Source organism: Mauremys reevesii, linkage group 11 (genome assembly GCF_016161935.1).
Source record: "Mauremys reevesii isolate NIE-2019 linkage group 11, ASM1616193v1, whole genome shotgun sequence".
NCBI lineage: Eukaryota > Metazoa > Chordata > Testudines > Geoemydidae > Mauremys > Mauremys reevesii.
In genome coordinates this window covers 74,141,399-74,155,080 of record NC_052633.1, presented here as the reverse complement: position 1 = coordinate 74,155,080, position 13,682 = coordinate 74,141,399, and the positions used below count along the sequence as shown (strand labels likewise).

Below are 13,682 nucleotides of genomic sequence, written 5' to 3'. Positions count from 1 at the left end.
GCAGAGGTTTGCGACCTCAAACACGACTCTGTGGGCAGAGCTGCCCCATCGCCCAAGCCATGCAGGGCGACAAGCAATCCTGGGCTTGTGGGGAATGTGGGGCTGGGAGCCAGGAGATGTGGATTTTATTGCTGATGCCCAGAGGCGCCCGGTGCCTCAGTTTCCCTGTCAGTGGCGTGAGGATGCTGCTGCTGCTAGCTCTCCCATGGCAAGCACTGAGACCGATGGGTGAAAAATTGTGAAGCCGAGGGGACCCCTGGGTGCAGCCAAGAGTTTAATCACGAACGCGCCGTTACCTCAGCTCTGCTGTTTCCCCCGCATGCTGCTCTTGGAAATACACCGCTCAGCGACGCCACGCCCGCTTGCCAGCACCTCGGGGAGCTGGCTGGTCTCAAGCCACAGGGTGCCGGCTTGGAGGGGACTTTTCTGCCTGCGATATTTGCTCCCAGTCCTGTCGGGACCTCAGCAAACGTTCTAGTCTAGTCCGGTCTGAGTAGGTGCTGCTGCGTCTCCCCTCCCTGCCGGGGCTGAGGGCCTCCCAGTTGGGTGTTCAAGCCACGTGACTAACATCTGTTCACGTGTGGCTCGTTCTCTCGACTCGAGGCCAAACCCAATCCCAGCTGCCCCTGGCTGCACCCAGTCTGGGGGGCTCCATCCCATTGCAAGGATAATCCTTTCTTCTCCCTCTTCTCCTTGGGGCAGGGACGGGCCTGCCCCGCTCCGTAGCTGCTGTGTGACCGTCAAGGGGATATTTCCTTGCCACATGGTGGAGCTGTCCGAGTGCACAGGGCCAGAGCAGCCCTTTACCTGCGGAAGGCCTGGTGTTAATTTGGGCAGCCTGCTCCCCACCCCCCGAAATCTTTGTAGAAACGCCCTGCCAGGCCCCAAACTCCCCCCACCACCCGTCCCCTGGGAATCGCCCAGCTAATCAGGATGGACTAATCCAGCCTAGGAGCCGCTGATGCTGGGGGCTCGAAAGGGAGCGGGACCCTGCATCCCGAAGGCACCGGCTCTGGGTGTGGCGGGGGGTGTGGGGGGGAGCGCTCTCGACCCAAACAGCGGGCAGCTGCTGGCTTGGACACGTGAACTGGGGTTCGTGGGGCGTCGGTCCCGACTAGCGCAGCAGCTGTTGTTCAGTGCAGGAATGCGCCCGTGTTTTGTATGCGGCGAGAGTTAGATCTAGAGCAGGTCTCAAACTCGCGACCCGCGGGCCATCTGCGGCCACGCAAACTTCCCCAACGTGGCCTGCAGGGCTCCAGCAGTTCTGGAGCCGGGTCTCTCCCTTGGCCCCACCTGCCGCCCCCGGGCGCTCCCCCCTCGGGCCCTGGCAGCGCAGCGGAGCTGAGCGGCGTCTGCCTGCTCGCGCCATGTGTCTGCCCGCTGGCCCCGGGGTGGGGTTGGGCTGTGCCTCCACGCGTTGCCCCCGCCTGGAGCGCCCCTGCGGCCAATGGGAAGCTGCGGGGGTGGTGCCTGGGGGCAGCAGTGCGCGGAGGCCCCCCCAGCCCGCCCGCCTTAGAGCCCCAGGTAAACGCTGCACCCCCAGACCCTCTCCCAGAGCCTGCACCCCAACCCCCTACCACAGACCACCTCCCCCACCCAAACTCTCCCAGAGCCTTAGGCAGGTGGGGGCGGAGTTTTGGGGGGCGGGTTCTGAGTGACGTTATTGGCCCGCTGGGAGGATTTAAGGACTGGCCCTGGCCCTAAGGTAAAGTGAGTTTGAGATCCCTGATCTAGAGCCACAGTGAACATATCTGGGCGTGAGGAATCAATGCTAGGGAGGATTTTCCTTCCCCTGGCAGCTGGATCTCAGTTCAGGTACCATCCCACCCTCCTAACCTGGGCCTGGGTTTCTAGTGGGAGCCGATCGCGCTGGCGCTTGCATCCTTCGCTTATCCGCGGCAGGCCCCTCCGCCCCATCAGGAATGCCATGGTCTAGCCGCGGAAACAGCCATATTAAAGTCGGTGGCGCTCCCTGTTTGGCTGGCGTAACGGAGTGGGGAAGGGTGGCCACAGCATTTACCCTGTGTGTGTGCTGGGGGCAGCTGTCTCACGGCAAGCTCTCCGCGGTGGTCCTTGCCCGCCACGGCCTTTCAGAACATCGGCCTTCAGCGGGCTTGGTGGCCCAGAGCAGTGACGAGAGACTCCTCCCAGAAAACAGGCCCTTCCTCTGCTTCTGCAGTGCCTAGAGGAGTCAGGCGGGCAGTTTGGGTAGGGGGCAGGCCCCGTCCCATTCGAGGAGAAAAATGATGGATAGTGAAAATCACAGCTGGGCCACCTGGGGATGAGATGTACCAGGAGATCCAGGGGGACAGAGCGACCCCCCGTTAACCTGCGCCACCAAACCCTGCAGGTGGAGATCTCGCCTCTGTACAGGGAGGACAATATTTGGGAACGAACCCGGGTCATAACCCAGCAATTCCCTTTTCATTCATTAATCTGAAACCTGTCGCCTTGTGTGTATTTACTCCCGTTGGCTGGACCCGTCACTGGCTGGCCCGGTTGTTTATTCTCTGGCATTTCCCAGGATTTTCTGGCCCTTTGGAAGCTATAAAGTTGGATGCGATTTCCCAAGAAAACGCGGCTCGCAAGCAGCGGCTGGAATCTCGTCAGGCCCGGGGAGGCGTGCAGCGTGACGTCACGCACAGCTCCCGGTGGTCAGCTCGCTTGTGCCCCTCGAGCCGCCAGAGAGAACGTGTGACTCGCTTATCGCACTGCGGAGCCCGGAGCCCTCAACGAGCTTCGCTCCAGTGCTGACGTGCAGCCACCTCTGGGGTGGAGCGCCGCTGGGAGGAAGCAGGCTGCTGCAGCTCACTGTGAATGCAGGGGGGAATGTAAAGGAGGCAGCGTTGGAATTTGGCAGGACTCCAGGTGGTGCTCCTGGGGGAAAGCCCGGCGTCTGCAACGATTACAAGACGGCAGGGGCCTTGGCCCGGTGCCTCATCTGAAAGGCACCTCCGCTGAGTCCTGTCTCCGCAGGGAAGAGCGCCCCCTCTTGGGTTGGTCTCCTGCAGCGCTCGGGATTTTTTTCCACATGGAGGGGGTCTCACTCGAGCGCTGCCCCGAGGCCCAGTGTGTGAGCTGTGCCCCAGGCCGTCCCTGCGAATGCAGGCGTGGCTGGCCGGGCGGGACTTGGCGTGTGGGTTTCTGTGTTTCATGTCCATTTGAGCTCTCCTGCTCAGAGCAGCTCAGGGACGGCCCAGGCGCTGGTCCCGCCTGTCTGGCCTTTGCTTCCGCCACGGAGTTCGCTTGGAACATGTTCCAAACCTCTCGTGGGCTGGGGCGTGCTCCCCGAGATCTCCCCCTCACCGGCCTGCGTACATGCCACAGGCTGCATCGCGACCGCCCCAGGGCTCGTACAGCCACCAGAAAACTCCCCCAGCTTTGGGGTTCCACGCTGCGACCCCCGACCTGCAGGTCTCCCATTCGAGTCAATGGCAAAACTCCGGAGCATGCAGCATCTGACCCTTCTATCCCCACCCCCATAGTGCCTGTGCCTGGGGTGGGGGAAGTGGAGTTGGATTGATTCACCAGGGGCCAGGTGCAGGCTCCGCCCCCATTGCAGCCTAAGAACCGCCCCAGTGCTTGGTGCTGTACAAGGCGCACTGACCGTCCCCTGGCTCACAGGTCTGACGGGCAGATGCCGCGTTAGAGTCAGTGGAGCCGCGTTGTGAGCCCAGTGTGGGATCCAGCCCTGATCCCCGTGCAGCGTGGGGGGCGGGGCGTGCCAGGGGACGGGGGGAGCCAGATGGGGCAGGGATATGAACAGCCGGGTTGTGATCGGTGTAGGGATGGGGAGCGCTGGCGGGGATGGGAAGGGCCGGGGGAGGATATGCTGGGGCAGGGCCGATGAGCGAGGAGGGGGGGTTGCAGCAGGCTCCGCAAGGCTGAGGGAGAAGAAAGCGCCACCATCATCTGCCTTCCTGTATGGGCTGGGCCCCGCCACCTAGGGACTCGCCAACCCACCGCCCCGACCCCCTCCAGCCAGGCCGGCGTCCTGGTCCGACATCGCCTCCTGCCTGCCATGGCTAGAACTGCCCCGTCCCCTCTCCTGCCTGCTTCTGTCACCCCCTTCCTCCTGTCACCTGGGCACTGCCAGGGCTCGTCCCTCTGTCTCGCCCCCTCTCCCAGCCCCGGCTCTGTCACCTCCCCAGTGTGCCTAAAACCCGGCCTCTTCTCTCAGCCTCCGCAGCTACCCGCCTCTGCCCGCTCATTACTGCAGCTGCCTGCTGCAGGGTCTCACCCACTTCCCCGCTTCCTGTCCCGTGCCCACAGCTCTGCCTGTGGTGCCCGGCCACCTTCCAGATTCTTGTCCTGGCCTGTCACAGCTCTACCCTGCCCTGCATCCCCTCCCCTCCTGCCCTCTCTGCTCCAGCCGTGCCAACCTGGGTCACTGTTGTCTCCCACCGCTGGCCCCAGGCCCTCCCCGAGCTGGTCTGTACCCCCACTTTCCTCCTTCCTGTCTCCTCCTGAGACCCCCTGCTTCCCCGACACCTACAACAGCTTGGCCCCGGTCCCGTGGAGGGGCAGATGGGTTCGGCTCAGGGGTATTTTGTTAATTAAAAGACAGTGGCACCAGCGTGTATCATAGAATCATAGAATATCAGGGTTGGAAGGGACCTCAGGAGGTATCTAGTCCAACCCCCTGCTCCAAGTAGGACCAAACCCAACTAAATCATCCTATGCCCATTGTGCGTCCGAGCTCTTGGCGGCAAGGCCTGGGTCTTCGCACAGGATGGGTGCCGGCAGAGGACAAATTCACTGAAATAAGAAATCCATGAAATTGTCTGGATGGACCACCTGTGGGCCAGGCCATGTGAGTTTGGGGGTGCAGTGCAGGGGAGCATGTGGCAGGGGGGCTGAGTTGTCCAGGGGTGGCTGATGGACAGACACTGATCTCAACAAACAGAGGGTGAACGGGTGGCTTGATTACAATTTTTAAGTATCTACATGAGGAACAAATATTTCATAATGGGCTCTTTGATCTAGCAGAGAAGGGGCCAACACAGTGGTCTGTCAGCCTGTGGACCCCTGGGGGGCTGCAGACTATGTCTAAGATTTCCAAAGGGGTCCGTACCCCCATTCAGTTTTTTTAGGGGGGTTCAAATGGTAAAAGGTTGAAACCTGCTGATCTAACAAGAGCCAATGGCTGGAAGTCGAAGCTAGAGAAATTCAGCCTGGAAATAAGGCGTCCGTTGTAAGGGAGTGATTTACCAAGGGCCAGGGTGGATTCTCTGTCAGTGGCGATGTTTAAATCAGGTCTGGCTGTTTTCCTAAAGGATCTGCGCTAGGGATGATTTGGTCTGGGTTACACAGCAGGTCAGACGAGACAATCCCACCTGGAATCTGTGTGAACCAAGCTAGCCCCGCTGCGCTGAGGGCGGTGTCTCTGGTGAGGAACACTCCTTTTAGTTCCTTCCTCTGACCCCCGACCTCCCCGGTTTGTCTGTTCCTTCCCTCCGGTTCACCTGCTCCGCAGGGTCGGTTATCAGCTGTCTGGGGCCGCGTGCTGCGGTCTGCCCAGCGCAGGTAACACAATGGGCGTCTTTCTCCTTGGGCTCCCAGGTGCTACTGTAACATAAATACTACACACCGGCTCGGGGGTCTGGCCAGGGACCTGGCTCCTCCTGGGGGAGCAGGAGGGTGCGGGAGGAAGAGAAACATCTTCTCACGGGGCTGCCCGTTGGTGAGCGAAGCCGTGAAGGCCGTATGGCTCTGGCTGAGGCTTTCCGTAGGATGCAGCTGGGGATTGGAAGTAGGGTAGGAAGCAGGCGGGAGATGTTAAGCAAGGATTTGGCCCGGTGTCCGTGTGTTGCGTCACTGTGCCCAGGAACAACCCAGGGCAACGTGAGGGTCGTTGGGAGTCGCAATGGAGGTTTCCCCTCTGCTTTGTTTTCAGTCCGACCCTTTGCCCCCGTGAGCAGCACCGCAGACCCTTAAGCTCGGGGCAGAAGGGAAATGGTTCGCCCCATCCCTGGTGACAAGGGGGTTTCTCACTGTGGCCGTCCAGAGGCACGTGGGAGCCCGCCCGTGCCCGTGCCCGTGTCCGTGTGCCAGGCTGGTGCCCGGGGGGACGGCTCTGCGCTTGCGCATGCCGCTCTGTCTCTAGGCAATCGCCGGCCGGGGGGCATGCGGCTCGGCAGGATTTCCCATGCCCGTAACCCCAAGGCCGTGTGTGGGGCCGGAAAGGGGAGGCCCTTGTCTCCAGGAGGGAGTGAACGGTGGCAGGTGTCCAGACGATGAGCCATCTGGCCTGGGGACCCTGGAGACGGCCCGTGCTCTCTGGCTAGCTAGAAGGCAGGGTCCTATTCCCGTATAACGCCCTTCCAGACCTGGCTGGGCTGGGCTCTCAGCCTCAGGCCTGATCCGGTGGGGAGATTCCTGTTGACCTCAGTGGGCTTTGTGTCAAACCCAGAACTGCCAGCAGCCGTCTGTGTCTGTGGGCTCCAGCCAAATGGGAGCCGAACGCAGCGGCGTTGCAGTCTCTTAGCCAGCTTCTACGTCTGCCGAGGGGGCTTGCTGAGCAGCAGGGAGATCTGTTCCCCTCCCCCGAGGGGGCCGCTTCTGGCGCACCCCCCGGCCCCTGCCCGTCTGGGAAGTGAGGGGCCAAAGCTTGAGCCCCCCACACCGTTGTTTTGCTGCTTACGCCTGTGGTGGGGTTGTGGCTGGAACCAGAGAGGCCCTCCGGCTAGCTCAGAGCCCAGAGAGCTTCCAGCACCAGATTTCGGTCAGGTCTCCGGTCCTAACCGCCTGCCAGCGGGTCTCACACCATGGGGCGGGCCTCGCAGGGGAGGCGTGGGAATGTGTCAGGCGAGGAGCGAGCTGTGTGGGTGTTTCCTGAAGGGCTCTGGTGTCATTCCCAGGGGACTGGGGCTCATGCAAAATGGCCGTGCACTCCTGGGAGGCAGAGATAGAGGGGACAGCTGGACCCCCAGCACCCAGGCTTGAGCTCTCCTTTCCCCCACCCCAGTCCCTCACCTGGAGGCAGCAGGACTCTGGCTGGCAGCTCTGGGGTGGCAGCAGCAGGACAGAAGTAAGGGTGGAAATGGGGCACTAAGTCTGCTGCAAAAAGTGATATTGTTGAATATCACTTTTCACGTTTCAACCCTTCTGTGTTGCTGCTGCTGGCAACGGCACTGCCTTTGGAGCTGGGCACCCGGCCAGCAGCTGCTGCTCTCAGCTCTGCCTTTGGAGCTGGGCACCCGGCCAGCAGCTGCTGCTCTCAGCTCTGCCTTTGGAGCTGGGCACCCGGCCAGCAGCCGCTGCTCTCCGCTCTGCTTTGGAGCTGGGCACCCGGCCAGCTGCTGCTCTCCGCTCTGCTTTGGAGCTGGGCACCCGGCCAGCAGCTGCTGCTCTCCGCTCTGCCTTCGGAGCTGGGCACCCGGCCAGCAGGTGCTGCTCTCCACTCTGCCTTCGGAGCTGGGCACCCGGCCAGCAGGTGCTGCTCTCCGCTCTGCTTTGGAGCTGGGCGCCCGGCCAGCAGCTGCTGCTCTCCGCTCTGCTTTGGAGCTGGGCGCTGGATCAGCCGCTGCTGCTCTCCGCTCTGCTTTGGAGCTGGGCGCCCGGCCAGCAGCTGCTGCTCTCCGCTCTGCTTTGGAGCTGGGCGCTGGATCAGCCGCTGCTGCTCTCCGCTCTGCCTTTGGAGCTGGGCGCCCGGCCAGCAGCTGCTGCTCTCCGCTCTGCTTTGGAGCTGGGCACCCGGCCAGCAGCTGCTGCTCTCAGCTCTGCCTTTGGAGCTGGGCACCCGGCCAGCAGCTGCTCTCCGCTCTGCTTTGGAGCTGGGCACTGGATCAGCCGCTGCTGCTCTCCGCTCTGCTTTGGAGCTGGGCGCCCGGCCAGCAGCTGCTCTCCGCTCTGCTTTGGAGCTGGGCGCCCGGCCAGCAGCAGCTGCTCTCCGCTCTGCTTTGGAGCTGGGCGCCCGGCCAGCAGCAGCTGCTCTCCGCTCTGCTTTGGAGCTGGGCGCCCGGCCAGCAGCTGCTCTCCGCTCTGCTTTGGAGCTGGGCGCCCGGCCAGCAGCTGCTGCTCTCCGCTCTGCTTTGGAGCTGGGAGCCCGGCCAGCAGCTGCTGCTCTCCGCTCTGCCTTCGGCGCTGGGCACCCGGCCAGCAGCTGCTGCTCTCCGCTCTGCCTTTGGAGCTGGGCGCCCGGCCAGCAGCTGCTGCTCTCCGCTCTGCTTTGGAGCTGGGCGCCCGGCCAGCAGCTGCTGCTCTCCGCTCTGCTTTGGAGCTGGGCGCCCGGCCAGCAGCTGCTGCTCTCCGCTCTGCTTTGGAGCTGGGCACCCGGCCAGCAGCTGCTGCTCTCCGCTCTGCTTTGGAGCTGGGCGCCCGGCCAGCAGCTGCTGCTCTCCGCTCTGCCTTCGGAGCTGGGCGCCCGGCCAGCAGCTGCTGCTCTCCGCTCTGCCTTTGGAGCTGGGCACCCGGCCAGCAGCTGCTGCTCTCCGCTCTGCCTTCGGAGCTGGGCGCCCGGCCAGCAGCCGCTGCTGCTCTCTGCTCTGCTTTGGAGCTGGGCACTGGATCAGCCGCTGCTGCTCTCCGCTCTGCCTTTGGAACTGGGCACCCGGACAGAGGCTGCTGCTGCTGCTCTCTGCTCTGCCTTCAGAGCTGGGTGCCGGACCAGCAGCCGCTGCTGCTCTCTGCTCTGCCTTCGGAGCTGGGTGCTGGACCAGCCGCCGCTGCTCTGCCTTTGGAGCTGGATGGTGGTGTATGTACTTTCGAAAACACTTCCCTAATCCTTTACTGCACCTCATCTCGGCAGATTCCGAATGGAAATGGAGACTAGACTAGAGTAGCAACCAGAGCGGCTGGGGCTGAGAGAGCCTCTTGCCAGCCCGGTGAGGATGGGCTCGCTCGATATCAGGATGGGGGATCTGTCGAGTTACCCCTGGCTGCTGCGGTGCAGGGGGGAAGGTGGGAGGAGACACCTTTGATGGGCTCAGCAGATGTTGCTGTCTGGCTATGCAGCAGGGTTGGGGTCTGCTGGATAAAATAAGTCCTCTCCTTGTGTTCTGCCTGCCTGTGAGGATGGGAAGTCCCTGGGGGCATCCTGCTCTTGGGAGAGACCCAGCTAATTCTGCAAGGAAGCAACAGGTTTTGGGGTGGCAGCCTGGGCTTCTCCAAATGGAGCTGGGCTTGTAGGAGTCTGTCTCTGGCTAGTGGAGTATGGGTCGGGGGAGATACCCAGCCTCTGAGCCCTAGCCAAAATGTACGTCATTATTAAAGGGCTAATTTTCGGACGTGCTGAGCCCTGACGCTCCCCGGCTGAAATCGATGGCGGTCTCTCTGCCAAATCGGCCCTGACGTTTCCTTCAATCATTTATGAAGGACCCATCACCAAAAGGCACTTGGACTCTGTGCATTTAAAAAAAAAAATCAATACGTGAAGAACAGACTTGGCCCAGGCCCAGTCTCCACCCTCTGTAGCCCGAGGACCCAGATCTGCCCGGAGTTGGAGACTGGAGCACAGAGGTGAAGTGGCCAGGAGGGAAGTGGTCCTGATACAGAGCCCTGCGGAGCGGGGAGCAGACTCCAGCCAGGCAATCGCCGGCCTTGCAGGATCTAACTTGAGGGCTTTCTCGTCCGGAAGAGCTTGCAGGGGGTAGGTTCCCTCTGCGTTATTGATCTGGGAATAGGTCTTTAACGGGATCCCAGCTTGCTTGGGAAATGCCTCCTCGTGGCCTCCGCGGCCGAGCCTGCAGGGAGAGGCAGAGGAACAGAAGCAAACCCTTGCACACTCCTTTAACTTTACGTTCCTCCCTCTCCTCCTTCCTTCCCCCTCCCTCCTCCTCCTCCTCCTTTTTTTGAAAACCGTTGCCTAGTCCTGCTTTCAGAGGAAGCCATCAGATCTGCCCCTCGCTTACTAACCACAACTGGAACCAGATGTGCAGTAAAGCACAATGCGGAGAGGGAGGGAAAGCCGGGAAAGCTTGAGTCATCACTGGCTGGTTGTTTCTGGGGAGGCTGGCTGGGGTGGGGAGAGGGGCTGGGTTTGGGGACAGCAGGGTGGCTCCTCTCCGCTCATGGAACAGAAAGGGAACCAGCAGCAAAAAATGAATTAACCTGGCCAGGAGCGACGGGTTCCTCCAAGGGAAAGCCCAGGGCTGCTTGTAGCAACCGTGGCAAGGCGCGTGGGAGTTGGGAAGGCAGCGCTGTGGATTCCTCCTTTGTGGCTGATTGATTGGTGCCCAAGCCGGACCCTGCAGCTGCCCGGATCAGATGACCGCTAACAGCAGGGGAGCACGGTGGCTGGTAACGAGGCCGTGTCCGCGTCTCCTGCGGTGGCAGGTTAGCAGTGGGGTCGTGCGCCGCCTGCGAAGGGGAATGCAAGAGCTCAGCGCTGGCGCTGTGAGATCCTTGCAGTGTGGGGAGGGGGCAGTATTTGCAAAGTGGCTTTGGATGCGTGGTGGGAAGAGGACAGGAGACCTGGACTTTTAGACTTCGCCTTGAGTAGGAAAAATGGTCTCTTTAAGGTACTGCTCTGGCCCTCGTTACCTTACCTCCGAGCACCTCCCAGCATTCAACGTATTTATCCTCAGGACGCCCCGGGAGGTAATTCCGTCATTTGGGGAAACTGAGGCACAGAGCTGCTGAATGACCTACCGCAGGTCCCACACGGAGTCTGGCAGAGCAGGGAATTCAAACCCATTAAGTCCCAGGGCAGGGCCCTTCCCACTGGGCCACCCTGGTTGGGTTCAGACCGGGCTCAGCTCGCTCATGCTGGGCAGGAGCTGCAGCCATTGGACAGCAAGGTCCTAGAGGCTGAGGTCGGGTCATGATCTCCCGGGCTGCAGGGGTGGGGGCAAGGACACTCAGGGGGTGGGTCTCTACGAACCACCATGTGGCCGAGGGGCTGAGCTCTCCAAGAGGGAGGATGGCCCAGTGGTCAGAGCACCAGTGGGACTTCAGAGACCCGGGTTCAAATCCTTGGTCTGGCAGAGGCGCTCTGTGACCTTGGGTAGGTCACTTATTCTCTCTGTGCCTCAGTTCCCCTCTGGCTGATGGGAGCGATGGCGCTGCCCTGCTGCCCGGCGCTGCGGTGAGAGTAGATACATTGAGGAGTGACGTGCCAGATGGTGCGGGGATGGGCGCGAGCCGAGCCCCCGGCGTGGACAGACAGCGATACGAGGCATTGCGCTGGCTGGGAAAGGCAGCCGGGGTTCGGCTGAGGCAGGGCAGACTAACCCCCAGCCGGCTCCGAGCTGCTCCCCGGCATCTTCCCGAGGGCTGGACGGGGCTCAGCCCAGTTCCCTACCTGAGCCAGCTCCCCTACCCGCGACGGCTCCTTTCTCACGCCCAACCCATCTCCTGCCTTCCTCCCACCGCCCTCTAGTGTTTGCGGGTGTGCACTGCACTTCCTGCACTGTTCAGCTGGCGTCCCGTGTCTCAGCAGAGACGTGCACGTTGGGACGGTAAAACCTCGCACTCTTCCCCTTAGAATCATAGAATAGCAGGGCTGGAAGGGACCTCAGGAGGTATCTAGTCCAACCCCCTGCTCACAGCAGGACCAATCCCCAGCTAAATCATCCCAGCCAGGGCTTTGTCAAGCCGGGCCTTAAACACCTCTAAGGAAGGAGATTCCACCACCTCCCTAGGGAACCCTTGTCCCGGTGCCTTTCGTTCAGATTTTACAATGCAGTCACTGTGTTCAGCTGCTGCCCAAAATACCGTGAAGCCAGTTTATCTGCAGCAAGGACAGGTAGTCGGGGTGTGAGCTGGAGACCAGACGGCCCCACGGCCCAGCCCGGCTCAGCTTGGGAGAGCAGCTGAGCTTGCAGCCCAAGGGGGTACGGCTGCAGGCCTGGGCTTCGCAGGGGGCAACACAAACAATGGAGAGGAAAAACGGTAAATGCGACCAGCCTCTGTGTGTCTCACCGTCACTGCCGGCCGCTGAGTGCGTCAGCTTGGACCCGATCCCCTTGCATGTTTTCCTGTCTCACACGTCATTCAAACTCTCAGCATCCAGCCAGTCACATGCAGGGATCCCCCAAATCTTCCCCGCTACACCACTTCCCCTGATATTGGCGAGTCCCCGCTTGCTCCAGCTCCAGATCATACCAGGGTGGATGGGCCAGGGCGCTGCTGGGCGTGTGTTGGGGGCTTACTTCTCTCCGTGTTGTGTTTGGGGTGCTGGGGGGTGGCTTGTGTTGTCACCTTTGTGCACAGCGTAAGGAAGGCAGGAGACCTGGGGTTTAGTGTTGTCTTTGGGGTAGGGACTGTCCATTGGGTCTGCGTTTGTACAGCGCCTGGCGCACTGGGGCCCGTTCCTCGGCTCTGCGGGAATACACAGTTTATATAACAATGAGGCGAAGGCAGAACAGGGAAATACACATGCGTGGCGGTACAAACCCCTCTGTCTTGTCGTGGTGCCGGTGCTGTTAGCTGGGGCATTGCCGTGGGATGCCAGGAGATGGGTGGCGATGGGATGGGAAATCAGGCCCTGTAATGAGGCGTCTGGAGCCCCCAGGGGCGTGGGCATGGAAAACACCCTCTGGTGGGTTGGGGCTCAGCTGGGCTGATTTTGCAGCCGTGTCTGGCCCCCGCCCTGAGTCAGGGATGGACAAGAGGCAGGCCACGTGCTGCCTGACGGCTGCCAGGAGAGAGGTGCCCTCTGGGTGGGTTTTATTTGCCCCTTGCTGTGTACCAGCTGGCACTGCCCACTGTCGGACACAGGGTCCCAGCTCCCCTTGGCTCTCATCCGGGCTGGCAATCCCCAGGCGGGCAGGGAGAGTCCGCCTCGCTATCCTTCCCGCCCCTCGCACCCCACGGTCCTGGCCCACCACGGCCCCAGGCTGACCCGGAGCCCGGTGGGGAAGGTGCCACAGACCAGTTGCAGGGTAACTTTCCTCCCAGCGCCGGCGGGGCAGAGATGCCAAACACTCCAGCCGGGCGGCGGGTGATAAGGGCCAGACAGGCCGCCCCTCCGTCTGTTTGCATAGGAGCCTTTGGAAACAGGACGGATGACCTAGTTTGTTGTCGTATCTGACTCCCCCATCCTGTGCTTTTCCAGCCCCCTCTGCCTTGCCCGCCCTCCGGTTACACAGATGGGCCTGCCATGCCCCTTAAGGCGGCCGGGGCGGGGGGGAGGCCCCAGCCAGCCAGCAGTGGCGGGGCTGGGGGGGTGTGTGTTATACTTGGACAGCAGCGGGCACGAGGAGGGAAGAAGGACAAAAAAAAAAAAACAAAAAAAACCCAGGCTGCTAATGAGTTGGAGCTTGGGCGGGTGGGAAGGGAAAACCCTTTCGCGCAGTCCTGCAAGCTTCTGCTCTGCACTCGGTCGCTCCACGCTCCGCTCTCTGGCCTCACCCTCCCCAGACGCTTGGGGCTGCCTCGATTTCTCCCTCCGCCTGCGGGAATCCAAGCCCCCTCTCCCCCGCCCCCCGTGCCTGGCTCTTTCTCTCTTCCCCGGGGGGCGGCTCTTTAATTTCTTCACGCCCGCCAGCCTGCGCTTCAGCGACGCCAGGACCCTCCCGCGCCGCAGCCCCACGCTTCTCCCACCGCACTCGCCCCGCCGGCCAGGGGAACGCCCGGTCCTTGGATGTAACCAGCTCGGAGGCCGAGTGAAACCGGATGGATTTTGGGAGCATCATGAAACAGGTAAGAGCCGCCCAAGGCTTCTGCCGAAGGGGAAAGCGCCGCCGGGGGATGGGGGGACTGTTCCCGCTTTGGAGGCCAGGAGCAGCTAGAGTTTGGGA

General features: G+C 62.0%; 1 protein-coding gene across 10 annotated transcripts in view; it reads left to right on the top strand.

Annotated features, from left to right (window-relative positions):
* TNS1 (tensin 1) overlaps positions 1-13,682 on the top strand; it is a 252,557-nt gene that overhangs the window by 47,914 nt on the left and 190,961 nt on the right. The window contains exon 1 of one of the 10 annotated variants that reach the window (XM_039493621.1): positions 9,480-9,589. The exons of 8 other annotated variants lie outside the window; for them this stretch is intronic. Coding sequence is in view for 1 of the 2 variants with exons in the window: in XM_039493619.1 (XP_039349553.1) it covers positions 13,558-13,584 (27 nt within the window). In the remaining variant the exon portion in view is untranslated. Of the gene's footprint in view, positions 1-9,479; positions 9,590-13,167; positions 13,585-13,682 lie in introns of those variants that run through there. One more of the 10 variants, XM_039493619.1, reaches the window with a different exon arrangement.